The sequence below is a fragment of the Pleurodeles waltl genome, chromosome 1_1 (genome assembly GCF_031143425.1).
Source record: "Pleurodeles waltl isolate 20211129_DDA chromosome 1_1, aPleWal1.hap1.20221129, whole genome shotgun sequence".
Classification (NCBI taxonomy): Eukaryota; Metazoa; Chordata; class Amphibia; order Caudata; family Salamandridae; genus Pleurodeles; species Pleurodeles waltl.
In genome coordinates, this window is record NC_090436.1 from 436,535,416 (window position 1) to 436,554,340 (window position 18,925).

The following is an 18,925-nucleotide window of genomic DNA, read 5'->3' on the forward strand; positions in this document are numbered from 1 at the left end:
TTTTTCCCTCCAGCACCTTGAGACCCTACTGGGTGATTAGCAGTGCTCTATAAGAACCTTGATTAATTAATTGACTATCAGGGACCAGGTAGTTCAAGACAGCACAATCAGTCCATTTACACCTCCTGTTCATGCTTACTACATAGAGGACGATCAGATGGGCTTGAAGGAGTTCAGCTCCAGGCATCATTTTGAATGAGTGTGATTGTGGCAACAGCCCTGCATGGAAATCTTTCATCAGAAGGTCACCACCACTCCACTACTAGGCTCACACTCTTAGGATCTATATTACCTTGCCTCTCAAGCAGTTTGTTTATTTATTTTTTGGGTGGGGAGCTCATCTACTGAAATTATTAGGGCTAGAACAGAGTGTTAGCCACACAGCCTTGTTTGAAGCCACCATATTGTGTGATCATCATGGCTCTGTCACCTACAGTGTTCCTTGTACAGAAGTAAACTAAAAATGATGTGTAGAATGCTTGAATTAAACTCAACCACTGGTAATTACTTGAACTGCATCTCAGTCCACCGTTCAGGGAGGACCAGACTTGGCAATTCGGTCTCGACTGTTCCTTCTGGAGCAGCACCAGGTCTGATTTACCTATGCCTTGGTCTAATCTGAGGTGGCATGGTTAGCAAAAAAAGATGAACTGAGAAGCGGCCTTGACTAATGACCAACAGCTAAGATTAATTAGATATGTTCTGAACAGTGTTTGTGTATAGAAAAACTATTTTATTGTAGACAACTTGTCTAGATCCCCCATCCAAACATTTCTATCCCACTGCTAAACTGAACATGCTTACACCATTATTTGGAAAATGTACTATCTTACTCTGAGAAGACCCATTATAAGTATGTAAGAACCAGTTAGTTACTCCTATTTGTGCATGGTAAATTTTAATGGAGGCATTCATTTATGGGCGCAGCTTTCGTTCTCCTTTAACACTAAGCAGCCTCACTTCTTGAATCAGCCTATCAACAAATAGGAACCCATTCTAACTTTCAGTTGCTACTGGGGGCGAGATATCAGCCGCACTGTTTTTCTCCCGATGGCACATTGAGAAAAACACCATTCTCACTTATTTGCTCCAAGGGACAGACAGACGGATCTTTATTGCACAGCTGGATGAAATAACAGGACCTTTATGTGGTATCTGTTGCAATGTCATGATTCTACCAATCTTTAATATTCTAAAAGCTGCTAATGCTTGAGTGAACGCAGGAGCGTCGCCCCCCCTCACCAGCAGCAGAAGCGGCAAATCTTTCACAAGGAAGGGAAAATAAACTATGTTTATTTTCCCTTCCTTGTGAAAGGGGTGGGGCCATGGGGTGACGAGCAGTGAGGGGAGTGCACTGTGCACTCCTCTCACTGCGCATGTATGTATGGCGGGCCGGAGACGGCCGGCCAAACATACATGCACAGTAGACTCTCACTGTTGCCGTGCTGGGGAGACCCTGCACAGGCTCCTAGTCTGCCTGGGAGCGCCTTAGCTCGGCGCTGCCAGCCAATTCTGACACTGCTCTGTGCAGCATCAGGATTGGCCTCAGGGCAGGCTGGGAGCCTGTGCCTGCGTGCAGCGTCAATGTGGGATAGAGGAGCGGCGAAAAGGTAAGTTTATTTTTTATTTAAATTCCTTGACCCCCGTCACCCTCCCCCCACCCCCGGGCGCTACCCTGCCCTGCCCCCTGTAACCTTGGCGAGCTGCAACTGAGTGAACATCTCTGTGTATAAAAGATTATTTTCTTAATTGAAGATGAGTTTTAAGATTAAAATTGTGGGTCTGTTAGAAATGGGGTTTTTGGTTGGCAGTCAGGTTACCCCCTGTCCAAGCAAAAGCCCTCACTCTAGTCAGGGTAAGTCACACACAATCCAAGATTATCCTGTGCCCACCCTCTGGTAGATTTGTCGGTATAATTATCAGCATACATGGAGTGGGTGAGAATGTAAGTGTCTTACCAAGAGGGATTATTTCTTTGTGCTGAAAAAACCTTTTGAGTCTGATTTCTTCGAGGTTCTCACAGTTTGACAGCGCATTGATCAGCTCCTCAAAATTGTTAAAGCATCCACATTCCAGATGAAACACTCTGAGATTCTTGCAGGTCTGAAGACATTCGACTGTAAAAGCAAGCATGGGGTTGTAAGTCATGGTGCACCAAGCCGCAAAGAGGAGCAAATTTCAAAATGTCACCCGAGGAAACAGACGCTACAGATGTCATTGAAGCACGATCCACGAAGCATTTGCACATCCTATAATCTATAGTTAAATGCAGCAAAGAATGTAGGGCATGTGTTAATTGCTTATTAAATGCTCGCAGACGTCCCCATATTTGAGTGAGGCACATGGACAGAAAATCAACATGAGAACACAGATTAAGTACACTTTGACTTTAGTGCTAAACCCATAAAGTTTCTGCTAACTGAAATGTCCCTAGCTGGTGATTCGTATGAGTATCCTAACGCGCCATGGGCAAGACAGTGATGATCTAAATCTTGTCTGTATCCAACAGTCTGCCTCACCCTCAAGCTGTCATATACAAAGTGGACGAAGCCTTCTACACAGAGCGGGCCCCTGTCAGTGAGTACAACGTAGACAACGGTTCAGTGGGTGAAATCTGTCCACTAAACTATCCACCCCAGGTCATTAGTCAAATGTAGCTGAAATGGTATAACAATTAAATACACTGTATTGCATTTTGATGAGTTGCCCGTGGTTCATCGATCTATTAGGGCTTACAATCAAATGAGGTTCCCAATTAATCCTGTGTCACGTGCTTTCTCAGGATGAGGTACAGCTGCCACTGAAGAACGATTCCAAACTCCGTCCTTGGACGCTCTGCTGCTTCCTCGTGCTCTGAAGTGGCAGCTGTGGCATGAGGGATTAGCACATTGTAAAGACACCTGGGAATAGGAGTGACTGAGGGGGTAACAGGTACTTTAAGTGACTGGCTCTTTCTGGGGAGGGTTGAGTAGCCGAAGGCTGTGCACATTTGTTTCTGCTAGAACTGTGTAGATGTAACAACGTTTCCCCAGGGCTGATGGCTGACCAGTTAACTTCACCCTGGGGTAAACAAAATCAGATCTGAGGGCAAGAGAATGGGGCAGCAACTCAGGGCAGAGTCCTTCAAAAGGGAATGGACACATTTGCCATTAGCACATTAAATGCTATTTAACTAAAACTGCATCTTTCCGAGTCACCGGGAAGAAACATATCCAGCCATAAGCAATTTACCAGATTGTCCTTGAGGACAGAGTTCTCCTTCTCAGTCCCAATTCCTGGGTGAATTTTCAATCAACCTCAGCGTATCACCCTTTGGGTTTTGAAGTTCATTTCACTGGGTCACCCTACCTTGGGTGATAAAATGAGAGAAAGCCATACAGTCTCTATGAAGAGGATCAGTAGCTGAAGGGTTTTAGGTGGCAGCTGAACAGAGACTCTGGAGGCAGGCTTATTTGGAAGTGTGTACTAGGAGGAAGGGAAGACTTACAGTCAATCTGAAGCACATTAGCAGCTGAAGAATACTTGGTTGCTGAAAGTTTTTAGACCGGTCAGCCTTAGGGTGGTATTCTGCCTATTCTCCTATTTCTTGCTGAATTAATTTTTGTTGAGCTTGGGAGTCCTGGCACTGTACCACTGCTAAGCCATGCTAAAGTGTGTGTGCTCATTCAGTAAGTCATAGTAACACTGGCTTACACCTGATTGGCCTATTTAGTTTACTTATATGTCCCTATTATAGTGGTATATCTTATCAAAAGGGACAGTAAACTAAATGGTTGTGGTAGTCCAGCAGCATGTATTGTGCCACCCACTCAAGTAGCCTCCTAAACATGTCTCAGGCCTGCAATTTGCAGCCTGTAGCGGAGTTTAAACTGCCAAATTCGACTTAGCAAAATAAATCCCTTGCCAAGCCTCAAACTCACTTTTTAATACATATACATAACCCCTAGAGAAGACCAAAAACAGCCTCTACAGCAAGGTGCATTATATTTAAAACATTGGACATGTACTTTTAAGTTTTACTGTTCTGGTAAGGAAAAACACCTACATTCGTTTTTCTCTACTGTGAGGCCTATCCTTCTCCTAGGATAACAGTGGGTTACCTTATTATATTTAAAAAGTGATAACTTTTGTTTGGAAAAGGTAGAAGAATCAGGCCCTCATTATGACATTGGCTGTAAATCTCGTTCACCGCCACAGTGATGGCTGCCAACATACCGCTGCGGTGGCGAATATCTGTTCACCATATTATGACACACACACACCAACCCAACAGAATACTGCCACATACACAAATCTGCCAGCCCTAAGGTCAGTTCTAAAGTGGCGGTACCAACACCCATACTGTTACGCCCACAGACCAATGCCCACCACATTATGACCCACGAATCACCACAGTGGACAATCAATGGCGGTAAACTACTGGCGGTACATACCGCCGCGCTCAGAATGGACACCCACATACAAAACAACACTACATTGGCCAACACTAAAAACACACACCACACCCACCCAAAGCACCATAAAACACACACCCACATTACCCACAACCCTTTACAAACAACAATTACTGCCAGGAGACTGACACGAACAGCACAGAGACAACTAGACACACACACCACATACACCCATACATCCCTCACGCACCCCACATACCACACCCCACCACATTACTCAACACACTCTTACCAACACACACCACACAACACCCATGTCCCCACAAAGGCACCCCAGTTTCACTGATGACGACTTAAGGGTCATGGTGGAGGAAATAGTCAGGCTAGAGCCACAGCTCTTTGGATCACAAGTACAACAGAAATCCATTGCCAGGAAGATGGAGCTATGGCAGAGAATCTTGGACAGGGTGAATGCCATGGGACAGCACCAAAGAACAAGGGACGACATCAGGAAGAGGTGGAACGATCTACGGGGGAAGGTATGTTCCGTGGCAGCAAGGCTCCAGCTTGCCATATAGAGGACTGGGGGTGGACCCGCACCTCCCCCCTCACAGCATGCGAGGAGCGAGTCTTGGCATTACTGCATCCTGAGGGACTCGCTGCAGTAGCCGGAGGACTGGACACTGGTAAGTCAACATTTACCACTTACCACCCCCATACCTGCATGCCATCACACCCACTAACCCTCACTCCCATCACTCCACTCCACCCCAAACACTGCACCAACGCAGATGACTAACCCCAATGTCAGGCCTTGCATGCCACGCCAATGCATGGACAGCCCTCCCAGCCCTGCATGGACACCCATCACCAAAGCATGTGCAGCATAGGTAAACTAATAAGCACACAATACATCACCATTCACAAACAAAGGTAGCAGGGCAACAGCAACAATAGAGGGGAAGCCATGGATGTACAATATGTCACAGGCAGGAAGCATAATAGATCACTTACATCCCCACAGGTGCCCCAGCCAATGTCAGCGGAGAGGAGGTGCCACGACTATCCAGTCCCCCAAAAGAAGATGCCCCTAGCAATGACAGTAACTCTGGACTTCAGGATTGTGACCAACAACCTGGCCCATCAAGGACCACTCAACAGTCGGTCACCCAAGCCCACTTCAAGTCCACCACAGAGCCTCCCCCATCAGTATCCAACACCACAGCACCCGCCCAGCATACCCACACCTCGGTCCCCAGGACACGTCAATCAGCAGTGTGCCCACCTGTACAGGGACCCCAAACAACACCTCATACCCAAGACAATCATGGACCTGGGGTCAGTGGCAGTGGGCACACCGTTCAGGGGACAGAGGCACAGGCCAACAGGGACACTGGGAGGACCGCTGTGCGCCAGGGGGAGGAAAGGCCCAGGGAACCGACTCTCCAGGAGGCACTCACCGAGATCCTGGGTGCCTACCAACATTCCCAGGACATGATGGGCCAGATCTTTGACAACATGCAGGAGAATAGGCGGCTGCAGGAGGAACAGTATCAGGGGATCAGGGAGGACTTGCAGGCCATTAACACCACCTTGATCGCCATAGCAGAGGTGCTGAAAGACATGGCCAACATCATGAGGGAGGCAAAGCACAGCAGCGGGCCCCTACCACTAGCCAGTCCATTGACCAGCCCTCCACCTCCGCTGCTGCTAGTGGGCAGGAGGCCTCACCACAGGACCCACAGATCACCAGCACACCTCCCCCTGCAGAAGGTGAACCACCCTGCAAACGGTCCCTGCGAGCCAGACAGGAGCCAGAGACACTTTCCAAGACCTCCGCCAGGAAATGAGACTCTCCTGATTGTCCCCCTTGTGTCTCACACAGTCATCTCGTCCACTTTGAACTGCCTTTGCTCCCCTTCCTATGGCCCCTTGGACACTGGACCTGTGCTAAAAACTGCTTGGAACAATAGCCTGAACTTTCCTCCATCATCACCACATTCCATTCCACTTTTCCCTCAATTTCATAGCACTACAATAAACACCCTTGAACACAACTTGACTACTAGTATTTTATGTTTTGGAAATGTGCATTTATGGAAACAGTCACATCTAGTGCAAATGATCTGAACACTGTGAGGGCATAGATATAAGGACCTGTAGCTGTCTGTAGTTATAACATCAGTACACAGTTGTTATCTCACCAACATCTGTAAAATGACAAGCCATAGGTGACAGTAAGTTGAGCTGCAATGGAAGTTAAGGCCATAATGCTACAGCCACACAGAATACATCAATAGTCAGAGGAATGGTCAGTTGCACTGTCTCACCTGTGTCTCACTGGAAGTATTGATGGATAACCGATGTTCTGTTGTCCTCATCCTCATCCTCAGCCTCCTCATCCTCACTGTCCTCAGGGTCCACTGCTGCCACAGGGGCATCTCCAGTCTCCTCCTTCTGCAGAAAGGGTACATGCCATCTGAGGGCCAGGTTGTGCAACAAGCAGCATGCCACTACTATCTGGCAGACCTTCCAGGGTGAGTACCACTTGTCAGATGGAGGTACCGGAACCTGGCCTTCAGGAGCCCAAAGGTCCTCTCGATGATCCTCCTGGTTCGCCCATGTGCCTCATTATAACGTTCCTCACCCCCTGTCCTAGCATTCCTCACAGGGGTCAGCAGTTACGATAGGTTTGGGTAGCCAGAGCCACCTGCAAGTATTGAGGGACAACATTTAGCCTCACACGATTTTGGGATGACACCTGAAGGCATACACTAACATACAGTGGGTGGGGACCATGCCTCACCTATTAGCCACACCCTGTGCATCTGTAGTTGGGCCATCACATTTGGGATGCTGCTATTCCTCAGAACAAAGGCATCATGCACCGACCCAGGATACTTAGCATTGACGTGGCAGATGTACTGGTCCGCCAGGCACACCATTTGCACATACAGTGGAAACTCTTCCAATTCCTGAACACCTTCTGGGGGTGGGGGACTAACACAATATGTGTGCCCTCAATGGCCCCAACAACATTAGGCATATGTCCCATTGCATAGAATCCGGCCTTCACAGTGGCCAGATCTTCCACATGGGGGAAAGCTATGTAGCTGCACATGTGTTTCACAAAGGCAGACAAAACTCTTGCCAGCACTATTGAGAACATTGGCTGTGACATTCCTGCTGCCAAGCCCACTGTCACTTGGGAAGAACCAGTTGCCAGGAAATGGAGCACTGATAGCACTTGCACAAGAGGAGGGATCCCAGTCGGATGACAGATAGCAGATATCAGGTCAGGCTCCAATTGGGCACACAGCTCTGTGATTGTGGCCCTGTCCAGTCTATAGATGAGTATAATGTGCCTGTCCTCCAGTGTAGCCAAGTCCAAAAGGGGTCTGTACACGTGGGTATGTCCCCTCCTATTTATCCGCAGCGGTAGGTACCTAAGGGACACAAGAGTGAGTAAGCTGTCAAAATTTGAACAATGGAACCACAACCTCAGTGTACATAGTGCATTTATGTGATGGGACAGTGGAATGGCGAGGTATGTGCTAACCTAGGCTGGGACGCAGTTAAGGTTGATATGACCATTGTCCGCCACCATGAAATGGCGACTGCCTGTCCTTTATGTAGGGACAGGTGGAAGTGAGGTATCTCCGCCGACGTTGGGCGTCGTGGCAGAAGGTGGTCTTGCACTGCCGTGCATTTCCTCCTTGGATAATATTGGGCTCTATAGAGTACAGTGGCCAATGGGTATCTGCGCTGGCCGTGACGGTGTACACCGTCGCGGATGTGACTGCCATTTTCCATCTAATTCCTCACTTGTTTCCCTACCTTCAACAGGAGAACACCTACACTGCATGTGCTGCTGTGACCTGTGTCTGGAACCTACCATGGCCTGTGTGACCGGGGAAAGGGCCCCTGCCTTCACTTTGGAGGAGTTGGAGCGATTGGTGGATGGGGTCCTACCCCAATACAGACTGCTGTATGGGCCTCCAGACCAACAGGGGAGTACACCTTGGGCACGATGCATGGGTGAAAGTTGCATGGTGATGTGTGTGCAAGCATCGTGTCATCGGAGGGGAATGTCTTGTGGTGGTGTACATGGTGTGCGCTGGCTGATGTGTGTGCCAATGGTGATGGAAACAGGATTGGTGGACCATATGTGTGACAGGCTGGAATGTATGTGTAATGGTGTCCTCCTGTCTGTATTACCTCTGCAGGTCAGCGCCCATCAAAAGAAGGGATTATGGCGTGCCATCACCAAGGAGGTGAAGACCTTGGGGGTCTATGGCAGGCAGAGCACCCAGTGTCGGAAACGGTGGGAGGACCTGAGACGCTGAGCACGGAAGACCGTGGAGGCCCAGCTGGGGATAGCCTCCCAATGAGGAAGGGGTGCCCGTCGGAACCTGACCCCCTGATGAACCGCATACTGGCGGTGGCCTACCCAGAGCTGGATGGGCACTTGAGGGCAGCACAGCAGCCACAAGGGGGTGAGTACAGTGGGCATTATTACAATAATTGGCAGGTGGCATGGGATCCGGGTGGTGGATGTGAGTTAGTGGGTGCCCCTAAGGCCAGGCCAGACATTGCAGCGTGATTCAGCTCAAGGGTAATGTGTGTATGGCAAATGCAGGTAACTTAGCTTGTTAGCATTCCATGTCAGTCAGGGCTTTGTGGGTACCAGGAGGGGTGCAGTTGGTGGTGTGTGGCCCTCATCTTGCCCTGGCATTTAGCCAAATCACTGGCAGTGCAATGCATAGTGTTCAAGCCTGATCCCTGTGTGTAACGGTGCTGTGTATGCCAACTGTGGTGTTGATGCAGTAATTGAACCAGAGTTTCCTTTTTCCATCTCCCCCCAATTTGTTTCGGTCATCCTGTCCATGTGTGCATTGGCATCATCTGGCAGAGGAGCAGGGGCACCCACGACAGAGGGAGCTGCATCCCACAGGACCCAGGAGGCAGAGTCCATCGATGCAGAGGGAACCAGTGGGACAGAGGGCGAAGGGAGCACCACGGCGGAGTCAGGAGGTGACAACACAGACTCAGATACCTCCTCCGCTGGAAGCTCCCTAGTGGTGGTCGACACCTCTGTGACCACCCCAGCTTCAGGTACAACCGCCACGCCCTGTACCAGCACCGCCCTCCCAGTAGCCCCTCAGCAAGTTGCCTGTACCCGCTCACCCAGGAGGATGGGCATCTCCTTCGCCCCAGGCACCTCAGGCCCTTTCCCAGTGAGCCCTGCTGCCCTGAGTGAGGAGGCTATTGACCTCCTGAGATCTATCTTCTGTATGGCAGTCAACCATTGTGAATGCCATCCAGGGGCTGGCATCACAGATGCAGCAATGCAGTGCATTTCTGGATGGCATCCACAGTGGGTCAGTGGCCCAACAGAGATCGATTCAGCTCTGGCCTCCTCTCTGATGGCAGCCATTGTCCCTGTTCCTACCGCCCCCCCAACTACCACAGCCCAGTTCCAGTCTCCTTTACCCCAACTCATCCCATGCACACATACAGACGAGCATGCACACAAGACCACACCTAAGAGTGGCACAGTCAAACACATGCACCACACTTCATCCCACAAGCACTCACGCAAACACCAGATAGTTGCAGACACAACCACATCCACTGCCTCCACTGTCTCCCCTTCTCCTCCACCTCCGTCACAATCTCATCCACACTCACAACTGCATGCACTGCATCAACATCCACCACCAGCATCACCCACACCAAGCAGCACACACCTCACTATTAGATACCACCGCAACATCCATGCATGTGTCCCCTGTGTCCTCTCCCACCTTGTCTGACACAAACGCAAGCCCTCACACACCCAACAGTCATCCACCTCACATCACCACACTGTCCATGCACCTGCACCCAAATCAGCAGACATACACCTCCTACAACCACTCCCTCAACCTCCACTCCCATCCCTCCTCCCGCATCCCACCCCACGGCCTCTAAGAATCTTTTCTTTGCCCAACTTGACCTCTTCCCTCCCTCTCCCCCGTCCTGCCCGTAAGAGCAGGGTCCCAACGACCCAACCCAGCACCTCAGCCAAACAGACCACGCGGACAGTGGTGGGACCACCTAGTCGTGGTGGCAACTCAGTGAAGGATCCCACTCCACCAGCCAGAAAGGTTAAAGATCCCACACCTCCTGCCAGGAAGGGGAAGGAGCCTGCACCTCCTGCCATGAAAGGGAAGAAGCCCTCAACTCTTGCCCGGAAGGATAAGGAACACGCTCACCTGCCATGAAGGAGAACAAGCCCTCAACCCCTGCCAGTAAGGGTAAGGATCCAACGCCTCCTGCCATGAAGGGGAAGAAGCCCTCGACTCCTGCGGAGGCTGTCAGGGTGACACCACCACCACCATCAGTGGTCATGGGGCCCCCACCGCCAGCTGAGGAAGTGCATCCCTCACCTCCATCAGAGGCTGCCCAGGAGGCACCTCCACCTGCCACCACAGTTCAGCCCTCACCACCAGCAGAGGCTGCCCAGGAGGCACATCCAAATCTACCTGCCACCACAGTTCAACCCTCACTTCCGGCAGAGGCTGCCCAGGAGGCACCTCCACCTGCCACCACAGTTCAGCCCTCACCTCCAGCAGAGGTCGCCCAGGAGGCACCTTCTCCTGCTGACAATGTGCAGCCCACACCTCCAGATGACACAGAGCAGTCATCGCCACCAGCGGAAGCCATGAAGGCTACCCTCCAGGGACTGCTGTACAAGGGGGCCCTTCCAGGAGCAGTGGGCATGTTCCCCACCTGAGGGATTGTGACCTTGCACTCCCCAGGACAGACAAATGGGCATGGAGCCCCCTCCAGAACTAGTGGGAAAGTCACCCACTCCAGAGACTGTGACCTTGCACTCCCCAGCACAGAGTAATGGGGTGGAGCCCCCTCCAGAACCAGTTGGAAAGTCACCCACTCCAGCAGAGTCTGTTCCTTACAATCCCCAGGACAGAGATGTGGGCATGGAGCCCCCTCCAGAACCAGTGGGAAAGTCACCCACTCCAGGGCTTGTTCCCGTATTCGGCTGAGGTGTCCCCCCACCCCTTATCCCCCTGAGGTGCCTGCCCACTTGCAAACTGATGCCCCTGCAGAGTTCTATCTGAATGAAGTCAGGATTCGAGTTGGGCCTTGGACTGTGACCTGTGGCCATGTGGGCCCTTAGTACATTGGACTGGGCATTGGCCCTTTGTGTGCATTTGTACATATCTGTTTCTCATACAATTAGTTTATTTGGTAGCTGTTTACATCAGTACATTCTCATTACTGCATTCTTGTTGTCCTTGCATTATTCTACCGTGTATCGTGTGCCATTGTTTTTCGTCTGCAGCTGGTTGTGTGTATGGTGTGTGTGTGTGTGTGTCGGGTGTGTGTCACTCTCGTTTTTCTCCCTCCCTCCATTATGTGCTAAGCGGCTGTACTCACCGTCGTCGTCTTCGTTGCCGTTGGTGTTCCAGGTGGAGCATGACGTAGATGAGCATCAGGAAGACTTGCAATTCCGGTTCCATGGTGGCGTTGTTTTTCCCTGTTTCTCCGATGGTGAGTCTTTGCTCTTCTGTGCAGTGTTTCCGTCAGTCTTTTCATGGTGTTGGTACCGCCCTGGAAATCAAGGCGGATTGAAGGGTCACAGGACTGGCGGTAGACCCCCAGCTCCACCCCCAGAGTTTACATCACGGGAGGATAAGGTTTTGGCTATCCTGCATCCAGAGGGCCTGACTGGAATCACCGAATAAATTGAAAATGGTAAGTCACCTATATTTCCCTACCACTATGTACACCTGTATCACATGTGCCCCTGTCACCCTATCACACCCCAACCCACCCAATCCCACACTGAAAACCACCTCCCTAACCACCCATACCCATTTCCCCTGGATGTCCACATCACTCAACTAACACCTTCCCAATGTCTGCGCTCACAAATATTGGTAAAGCATGTTCAGCATGAAGCACTACCAATCCCACAATGCATCACCCTTCACTGACCAAATGCACAACACCCATCCCATAGGTACACCTACATAGTAAGGGATGACAAATACCACTAAATAAGCGGTCAAAGAGCTAACCAAGAAATGGAAATGTTAGTAATGCAAAAATACTGATATGTCATCACATATCAGATGTAATCAAATCGAACTCCATGCGCCACAAAGCAATAAATAAGCTGGCTACTATCAATGCCATACCTGGGGAGCAACTGACCAGGCACCATGCCCCTGGTTAGGCAATGTGAAAATGTGAGGCAGATATGAATATCTCTTGTTGCTATCCATAGGTACCACTGCTAAAGTCAGCCGGCAGCAGGTGCAGCAAACACCCAGTCCTCCACCAGAAGAAGGCCCCAGTGATGACAGCAACTCTGGATGGTTGGATCTGGAAGATCTCCCTGACCCATCTGGCACATCTGGTCAGTCACACTCCACAAGCCTCACCCAGGCCACGCCAGATCCCCACCACTGCTGAGACAGATACTTCACCAGTCACCCAATGCCCCCAGATCTGTGTCACCAGGACACGTCAATCAACAGTGTGCCCACCTGTACAGTGACCAGAGTCAACACCTACTAGGCAAGATGATGAAATACCTGGTGTAAGTGGGAGTGGGCACACTGCTCTGGGGACACATGTACAAGGGGTGAGGGCCAGTGGAGGTCATCTGTGGGCCAAGGGGTGGGGCAACCCAGGGAACCGACTGGCCAGGAGGCACTATCACAAGTCCTGGGAGCATACCAAAATTCACAGGACGGGATAGGCCAGGTACTCACCACTTTGCAGGAGAACCAGAGGCTGCAGAGGGAACATCACCAAGAGGCCATGCAGCAGTGGCAGGCCCACAATGCCATTATGGCCTCCATTGCAGGGGGGCTTAGGGAAATAGCCACCATTCTGCATTTGTCATCCACCCATTTGCAGGACCTTAACACTAGCCAGAGTCATGCCCAGCCCTCTACATCTGCTGCAGCTAGTGGACTGGAGGCCCTGCCAGAGGACTCACAGACCACCAGCACCCCTCTGTAGCAGAGGACCCCCCTCCGCAAACGTTCCCTGCAAGCCAGACATCCTTCAGAGACTGTAGCCAAGATCAAAACCACTACCAGGAAGTGATCCTCTCCTAACATGTCTCCCTTGTGTGCGACTGACACACCTTCTTGACTTTGGACTGCCATTGTTCCATTTTCCTTTGGCCCAATGGATACTGGACCTGTGCTGCCAACTCCTTGGGCCACCACACTTAAGACTTTGTTCACAAATCAGCCCATTCTTTTGCACTATCCCTTCCTTTTTGTAATAAGAATAAACACGTTTAAACACAATTATTGTATTTGTGCTTTTATTCAATCACTATGCAATGTCTGTACAGGAAATGGTACTGAACATCAGTGTTCATCCAAAGTAGTGTCAGCTTATTGTAATCTTTCTCAGTGTAAGTGCTTGCTACCATTCATCATCCACCAATTTTAGTGATAGCAGTCAGCAGCTATTCCATGGGTACGCAGTAGTGACCACTTCAATATCTGAAAAAAGGGTAAAACATCCATGACATACACATTGGAAGTAGATTATTGTCAAACAACATTATCCTGTGTCATATACCATACTAGATTCACGGCTTCATGTCCTACAACTACAGCACTGTAATTAACTTTCAACATTACTACACACATCAAACAACCTCAGTAATGGCCTTAGAACATACACCCAGAAAAGAACCTTGCCAAGTTGTCTGTATGGCACACTATCCTGATTGGCATCCAGTGCTGGGGAAACTGTCAAGGAGACCATAATCACAGAGGTGAAGTGTGAGGCCATCGGTACAGCCATAACACTACCAACAGCACTTCCTAACTACAGAGGCACCCTGAGTAAAAAATGTGAGTTGGCCAAACCAATCTGAGCAAACATACAGTTGAAACATAGCAAAGGCAGGAGTACAGTAGCCACATATCTCCTGCCTGTACCACTAACCACACTGACATGACTGAGGCAGAGCAAACCACATACTACTGAATTAAATATAAGAGCTGCCACACTGCACTTTACGAGGTGATTGTAATAAACTCAACCACAAACCGACCTGACTGTCATTGGAAGTACTGCTGAATCAGTACTCCACATCCTCCTCCTCCCCATCTTCATCACTGTCTTCTGTTTCCTCTGCTACCACCGGTGCATTGGATCCCCCCTCCTCTTCCAGTAATGGCACATGCCTTCTGAGGGCCAAATTGTGCAGCATGCAGCAGGCCACAAATATCTGACAGACCTTATCAGGGGAGTAAACCAGGGATCCACCGGACATGTGTAGACACTGAAATCTTGCTTTCAGAAGTCCAAATGTCCTTTCTATCACTCTTCTGGTCCTTCCACGTGCCTCATTGTAGCGATTGTCAGCCTCTGTCCTCAGACTCCTCAAAGGTGTCAACAGCCAGGATAGGTTAGGGTAGCCTGAGTCACCTGGGAATAGTGGAATAACACATAACATATTTACAATAATAAAACAGAGGAGAAGATAAAGGAAAGATGCTGTGACAGACAGTAAAAACAAACATCCTACCCACCAATAACCCAGCCTCTCTTTGTCTTTAGCTGTGCAATCAGGACTGGGACAGTGCTGTTCCTCATAATGTAGGCATCATGCACAGATCCAGGGAACTTGGTAGTCACTTGTGAGATATACTGATCAGCAAGGCACACCATCTGCACATTAGTAGAATGATAACTTTCTCTGTTTCTGTATACATGCTCATTTATTCCTGGGAGACACCAAAGCAATATGAGTACCATAGATGGCCCTAATCACATAAACAGCCCCCCTCACCCACCCAACAGCCATTCACCTCACACATGCAGACTTTGCATGCACCTATATTCGGGTCCAATACACCTACATGCCCACAACCACTCCCTCCACCTCCACTCCCACAATCCACCCCACTGTTCCTAAAAAACATTTCCTTGCCTGCCTTGACCTGTTCCCTCCTCCAGCCCAACCCTGTGTTGTCCCCAAGCGTCACATTCCCCTCCCCCAGCCCAGTCCCTCCAGCTCCCAGTCCTCCCATGGTCACCCTGTGTTTCCCCTGTCCCTCCCCCAGCCAAAAAGCCTCCCTCAAAGACAAAACCTGTACCCACTCCCACCCTGCTCCAAAACCATTCCCCCTCCATCTAAACCTAAGCCCAAACTCCCACCTCCTTGCAAACAAAACCCCCCCTTCCAAACCTAAACCTCACCACCACCCCCACCCCCTGAACCCTGTGGTGCCTGCCTTCCCCATTGATGTCCCTGCCCAGTGGAGGCCATGAGGCGTTCAGGAGTCAAGTTGGGGCAACATCATGCCCATGTACGCAAATTGCACTTGTTGGACTGGCCAATGGCCCATTCTTGTACATAGTTTTATATTTCATTCACATCCTTCTCACCTTCTAATACATCTGCCCAACTTATGACATTGGTGTCGATTTCAGTGATTTGTTCGGCCTCTCATTTTGTGAGTTTATGTTATTTCTGTTTTTTGGGCCATTTTTTATCCGTGTGTAAGCTATGTTTGTGCGTGTGTGTTGGGAGTGGTGTGTGAGTTTTGGTTGTGCCTTTCTATGATTTGTGTGTGCTTGTGTGTTTGTGGCTGTGTGTGTGTATCGGGACGGGTGTTTGTGTTTGTGTGTATATGTGCATTGCAGACCATGGCTGGTGTGTGTTCCATGTGGGTGTGTAACTCTCCCCTTCCATCCCTTTTGTGCTAGACCGCTGTACTCATGGTTGGCGTCTTTGTCATTGTCACTGTTCCTGTACTTGGATTGCGTGTAGAGCATCGGGAAGACTTCCAGTTCTGGTTCCATGTCGGCCACGGACTCATCCATGTCCCTGGAGGTGAGTGTCACCTTATATACTGCCCGTTTCTGCCGGGCATTTCATGGTGGTCAGTCCGCCCCAGAAATCGTGGTGGTCTGCTGACTTGTAATATGGTGGGCGGTGAAATGCCTTCTGCCGTCCTGGGCATGGCAACCGACATCGTCGGCGGTCAGACCGCACTGGCGATACTGGCGGTGATATGGCTGTGTTTGGGTCGGTTCACCCCCGTGGTCGCAATATGGCGGTCAGGTGACCGCCAGACTCATAATGATCACCCAGGTCTTCCTTAGTCAGCATCAGGAACATGAAGGAGACAACAATTCAGAAATGTTGGGCCTAAAGTATCTGAACTGTTAGAATCATAAGCAAGAGCTGAATAACATCTAAACAGAATCCTATCTAACTCAGAACTAAATAACATCACATAAAGCTTTGCTATATTAAAGTCCTAAAAATTATTAACTAAGCTTCAATTGGACAAGACTATAGAGTGAGACTGTTGACAACCAATCAGGCTTTGTGCTTCAGATGTATCTTTTCTCCTTTATTGCTTCAGAATAGACTCACGTTGTCACTCCTCCCTCCTCTACAGTCAGCAGTTTTTGTGCAAATATTACATGTAGAAAGCAACATAAAACATGTCATTGAGCTAGCATTACTTCATACTGGAACTAAGGCCCATTGTTAAAACTTACAATTATTGTCTCAAGGAAATACAACAAGTGAAGCAAGAACAGGACAGAAACCTTTCCACTGTGCAAGTCAAGCAGAATGACTAATAAAATAATGTCTGCAAAGGTTTTCAGTGAAGTCAGCATCGTTTAAACATCGTACTTCTGGAAAAATACTAAAACGTAGGCCTTTTCACTAATGCTAATACATGAAGAAAATAATTTCATAATAAAAAACATTAGTTTTGTAATACATTAATAATTCATATTTTATCAGTACATATAATTATGATTAATCAAAATAAATTTTCATGGACATTTATTATTTCACATAGAACTCATTGTAGTGGACATCATATCAATCTTTTTTAAAGCTGCGTGTTTATTTTTCCAACACACATTTTCTGTTAGGCCTTTTAGTACATGTTATTACACATTATATTTTAGTGACTTATTAATAATGATTGCTCTCCAACAGGCACCACATAGTTAATGGCAGCTGGCTCAGACTACTTATAAAGTAAGGACACTCTTAGGATGGGCCATAGTGCTCGGTTTCCAAGCAACCACTGTCATGAAAATGATGCATAAAAATAAGTCAACTAGTTAAACACTTTTTGCTGAATGTCTGAATATTGTCAAAATGAGTTGATTGTATTCTACAACTTCTCTGCAAAGAAACTGTAAGATTGTGTCAGTTAATGTAAGTTTTCACTAACAATGCCCTAGCATGACAGGCATATATACAGAGCTCACGTTCACCTTAAGGGATTTGTAGGTGCTATTAACATTAACATATAGAGAACGTTCATTGTTGCTCAACTCAGTTGTACTTATTTTTTTTTACATTCGAAATGTGACATGCTGACTTAACTGGCCAGAGCCTTGATCTACGTAGCTTCCAACTCTACTTGGACAGTATTTTCTATTTCAAGCAAATCTTTGAACACACAATGATGAGAGAGAGCAGCATTTATTAATTAATTAGTGGCATAGACACAGCATATGGCAGCTAATAAATATTCAGCTTCAAAAGCTTAAAAAAGACATAGGCCCTCATTCTGACCTTGGCGGGCGGCGGAGGCCGCCCGCCAAAGTCCCGCCGTCAGGTTACCGTTCCGCGGTCGAAAGACCGCGGCGGTAATTCTGACTTTCCCGCTGGGCTGGCGGGCGGTCGCCTTCCGACCGCCAGCCAGCCCAGCGGGAAAGAGGCTTCCACGATGAAGCCGGCTCGGAATCGAGCCGGCGGAGTGGAAGCTGTGCGACGGGTTCAGTTGCACCCGTCGCGTATTTCACTGTCTGCGCAGCAGACAGTGAAATACATGTAGGGGCCCTCTTACGGGGGCCCCTGCAATGCCCATGCCAGTGGCATGGGCACTGCAGGGGCCCCCAGGGGCCCCGCGACCCCCCCTACCGCCATCCGGATCTCGGCGGTCCGACCGCCGGGATCTGGATGGCGGTAGGGGGGGTCGGAATCCCCGCGGCGGTGCAGCAAGCTGCGCCGCCGCGGAGGATTCAATGGGGCCGCGGTACACTGGCGGGACCCCGCCAGTGGTGCCGGTCCGACCGCGGCTTTACCGCCGCGGTCGGAATCCCCATTGGAGCACCGCCGGCCTGTCGGCGGTGCTCCCGCGGTCCTCCGCCCTGGCGGTCAAAGACCGCCAGGGTCAGAATGACCACCATAATGTAGAAACTAAAACATGCATGTTTAAATCGTGGTAGATATGTGTGCCTAGTTATCATATTTTGATATCATGTTTAATATGAACCATTTTGCATCTGTATATGTGTGAATTAATAATGAATATTAACATGAGAGTATTATTTTTAGGTAGAAACAGTAGAAATAAATTGTATTATGAGTATTAAATGAATATGAATTAAACACACTTACACTGAAATAAATGGATTTCATAACATGTTTAGAAAAATAAATGCACGTTTAAATTGCTTTGACATAACATGCCTAATATTTTAAATAAAATAATTTGCTT

The 18,925-nt window shown here is 49.1% G+C and overlaps 1 protein-coding gene across 3 annotated transcripts in view; it reads right to left on the reverse strand.

Moving 5' to 3' along the window:
- The window catches only part of LOC138284953 (baculoviral IAP repeat-containing protein 1-like), a 472,954-nt gene that overhangs the window by 130,119 nt on the left and 323,910 nt on the right, over positions 1–18,925 (reverse strand). For all 3 annotated transcript variants that reach the window (XM_069224320.1, XM_069224310.1, XM_069224328.1), the window contains one exon: positions 1,959–2,117. In XM_069224320.1, coding sequence (XP_069080421.1) covers positions 1,959–2,117 — 159 coding nt within the window. The remainder of the gene's footprint in view (positions 1–1,958; positions 2,118–18,925) is intronic.